Source organism: Peromyscus leucopus, chromosome X, assembly GCF_004664715.2.
Source record: "Peromyscus leucopus breed LL Stock chromosome X, UCI_PerLeu_2.1, whole genome shotgun sequence".
Classification (NCBI taxonomy): Eukaryota; Metazoa; Chordata; class Mammalia; order Rodentia; family Cricetidae; genus Peromyscus; species Peromyscus leucopus.
Genome location: NC_051083.1, coordinates 62602062 through 62605440, shown reverse-complemented (window position 1 = coordinate 62605440; position 3379 = coordinate 62602062). Strand labels below are relative to the sequence as shown.

Genomic DNA, 3379 nt, shown 5'->3' with positions numbered 1-3379 from the left:
TAATGGTGGTCAGCGGCCTTGGGAGAAAGACAGTTGGGTTAAATGAGGATATTTTATGGCGGGCCCCTGGCCTTGAGGAATAAGCAGCTGGGCTGGAAAGACACCCACTATACTTTGTGCAAGGACGAGTCAGCCACACATCAAACTTCTGATAATTAAAGAATGCGACCCAAGTTCACCCTGGCCTTCTGTAAAGCAACCAATCGGGACCCTGTAACTATGCTTCTAGCTCCTGTAGCCGCGCCTTTGCCCCTGGAAACCCATAAAAAGTCCCCTTTGCCCTGGGAAGGCGCGCAAGTCCTCCAAGAGACTTGGCCCCAGGTACCTGTGCATTTAACAAACCCTCTTGCTGTTTGCATCTGATCTGTGGTTTCGGTGTGCTCCTTGGGTTTGGGGTCTCTCCCGGAGGAAGATCTCCCCTTGGGGTCTTTCATTTGGTGGCCCATACGGGGATTGAGACCCCTCCCTGGGACCACCGACCCACCATCAGGAGGTAAGCCGGCCGGCCTTGGTTTATGTCATCCCTGTCCTGTCTGAGTGTTGTCTGTTTGTCTGAATGTTGAACGTTGTTTGTCTGCGCGCCTGATAATCTGTCTGTGTCGGTGAAACTGAAGGAGCCGACGGGCTCGGACTTCACCACCACGACCCTGGAAGACGTTCCACGGTCTGAGACCCCCCCGGGGCACGGTCTGAAGTCCCCACAGGGGCACGGTTTTTTGGGGCCACTCACGTATCAGAGGGATACGTTGTGTTGGTTGGAGAAGAGGGGCTGGACCCCTGCAGTCTCCTTCTGAGGTTTTGCTTTCGGTTTGGAACCGAAGCCGCGCAGCGCGTGTTAGTCTTATTTGTATTTGTCTGTCGTTCCTTGTTTTCTGTTTAACCGTTCTCCTCCTAGAAACAGCCATGGGACAGACTGTCACCACCCCTTGAGCCTCACGCTTGACCACTGGTCAGACGTGAAGACACGAGCCAACAACGAGGGGGTCGTAATCAAGAAGAAGAAATGGATCACTCTTTGCGAGGCCGATTGGGTCAGAATGGATGTGGGATGGCCTCGCGAGGGAACCTTTAACCTCAGTCTTATTTCACAGGTAGAGGGAAAAGTTTTCGCTCCGAGTCCCCATGGCCACCGGGACCAGGTCCCATACATTGCCATGTGGAGACTCCTGACAACAGAACCTCCCCCATGGGTTAAGCCGTTTCTCTTCCCCTAGCCCCCCGGCAGCAGCAGCAGCGCTCGCCGAATCTCGGGGCCGAGGAAGCCAGATCGGCGGATCCCTCCCACTCCCTGTTCCTCCCAAACCCCACACCAGCAAGTCTTTTCCTCTCCCCGCGGCCCGCCGCTCCGGCGCAGGCGGGCGCGCAGGCGGCGGGCGGGGGATGTGGGAACGCGCAGCGGCGCGCAGGCGGCGGGCGGGGGATGTGGGAAACGCGCAAGCGGGCGCACAGGCGGCGGGTGCACAGGCGGGCGCGCAGGCGGGTGCGGATATGGAAACGCGCAAGCGGATGCGCAGGCGGCCGCAGGATATGGCACCGGTGCTCAGGCGGGGCCCAGGACGGGATCGGCGGGGGGCGGCTCCCCGGCCGGCGAAGGGCCACTGCCGAGCGCACTTCCTCCACTATGGCACTGTGCTGGGACCAGCTTAGGGACGGCTGGGGAGGCCCGGTTTGGAGAGGGGGGCTTGGGAGGGACGGCGCCACCCGCGAGCGCCAAACCACCGCTCCCTCCCGCCCCTCCTACCTCCTCCCTTTACCCTGTTCTCCCACGAAAGGATTCCCCTAAGGTTCCTGTCCTCCCCCCAGACCCCAATTCACCTCTTATTGACCTCCTGACAGAGGACCCACCACCATACCCAGGGAATCAGGTGCCGGAGGGACCGGCGGCCCCTGCAATGGCACCAGAGGGACCGACGGCCCCCGCGGAGGCGCCTGAACAGCCTCTTAGGAGAGAGAGGGAAGATGAGACTCCAGCTCCCTCCCCAATTGCCGGTCGCCTACGAGGAAAGCGCGACGAGCCAGCCAAGGAGTCCAGAGCCTTTCCCCTTAGGGAAGGTCCTAATCACCAGCTCCAATACTGGCCATTCTCAGCCTCTGACCTCTACAACTGGAAACAACATAACCCTCCTTTCTCTAAGGACCCTGTTGCCTTGACTAACCTGATTGAGTCCATTTTAGTGACCCACAAGCCACTTGGGAAGATTGTCAGCAGTTACTGCAGACACTCCTGACGGTGGAGGAAAAACAGCGGGTCTTCCTGGAGGCTCGGAAGCAGGTTCCAGGAGACGATGGAAGACCCACCCAATTGCCTAATATCATTGACGCAGCCTTTCCCCTCACCCGCCCGAACTGGGACTTCGCGACCCCGGAAGGTAGGGAGCACCTACGTCTCTATCGCCAGTTGCTCTTGGCGGTCTCCGAGGGGCGGCTAGACGTCCTACCAATCTGGCCCAGGTTAGGAATGTGACCCAGGGAAAGGAAGAAACGCCGGCAGCGTTCTTAGAAAGGCTTAGAGAGGCATATAGGATGTATACCCCGTACGATCCGGAAGATCCAGGACAGGCGCCGGGTGTCATCCTGTCTTTCATATATCAGTCAAGTCCAGATATAAGGGCCAAGTTACAGAGACTGGAAGGATTGCATTCACTCAGCTTGTCAGATTTATTGAGAGAGGCAGAAAAAGTGTTTAATAAGAGAGAAACTCCCGAAGAGCGGGAGGAGAGTTATGGCAGAGACAGGAAGAGAGAGATAAAAAGCGTCATAGGGAAATAACTAAAGTCCTGGCCACTGTAGTGTCTCAGGGACAGATCAGTGAGGGAGTTAGGACAAAAGATCGAAGAAGGACATCGCTTGACAAAGACCAGTGTGCTTACTGTAAAAGAGAGGACATTGGGCTCGTGAATGCCCAAAGAAGCAAGCTCAAGGGTCTCGGAGACCTAAGTCAAGGGCCACGGACCTCCTCAATCTGGAGGATTAGGGAGGTCAAGGCCAGGAGCCCCCCCTGAGCCTAGGATAACTCTCAAGATTGGGGGCAGCCAGTGACCTTCCTGGTGGACACCGGGGCTCAACATTCAGTCCTGACCCATACCGGAGGCTCTCTCAGTGACCGCACAGCTTTGGTCCAGGGGGCCACAGGTAGCAGGAGGTATCGATGGACCACCGAGAGAAAGGTTCAGCTGGCATCTGGACAGGTAACCACTCTTTTTTGCATATACCTGACTGCCCTCACCCATTATTGGGCCGAGACCTATTGACTAAGCTCAAGGCTCAGATCTATTTTGATGATAGGGGTCGACCGTTACAGGACCCAAAGGGACCCCCTACAAGTCCTAGCCCTAAAACTGGAAGAGGAATACCGCCTGTTTGAAAAACTGGAAGAGAA

The 3379-nt window shown here is 57.0% G+C and overlaps 1 protein-coding gene across 1 annotated transcript; it reads left to right on the top strand.

Moving 5' to 3' along the window:
• The first annotated feature begins 219 nt into the window (after positions 1-219).
• On the top strand, positions 220-3195 carry LOC114708592. The gene is given in 6 exon segments (XM_028891959.1): positions 220-321; positions 615-730; positions 896-1031; positions 1215-2187; positions 2190-2405; positions 2408-3195. Coding segments are annotated over 6 exon segments (1905 nt in total). The 3' UTR covers positions 2770-3195.
• The last annotated feature ends 184 nt before the right edge of the window (positions 3196-3379 follow it).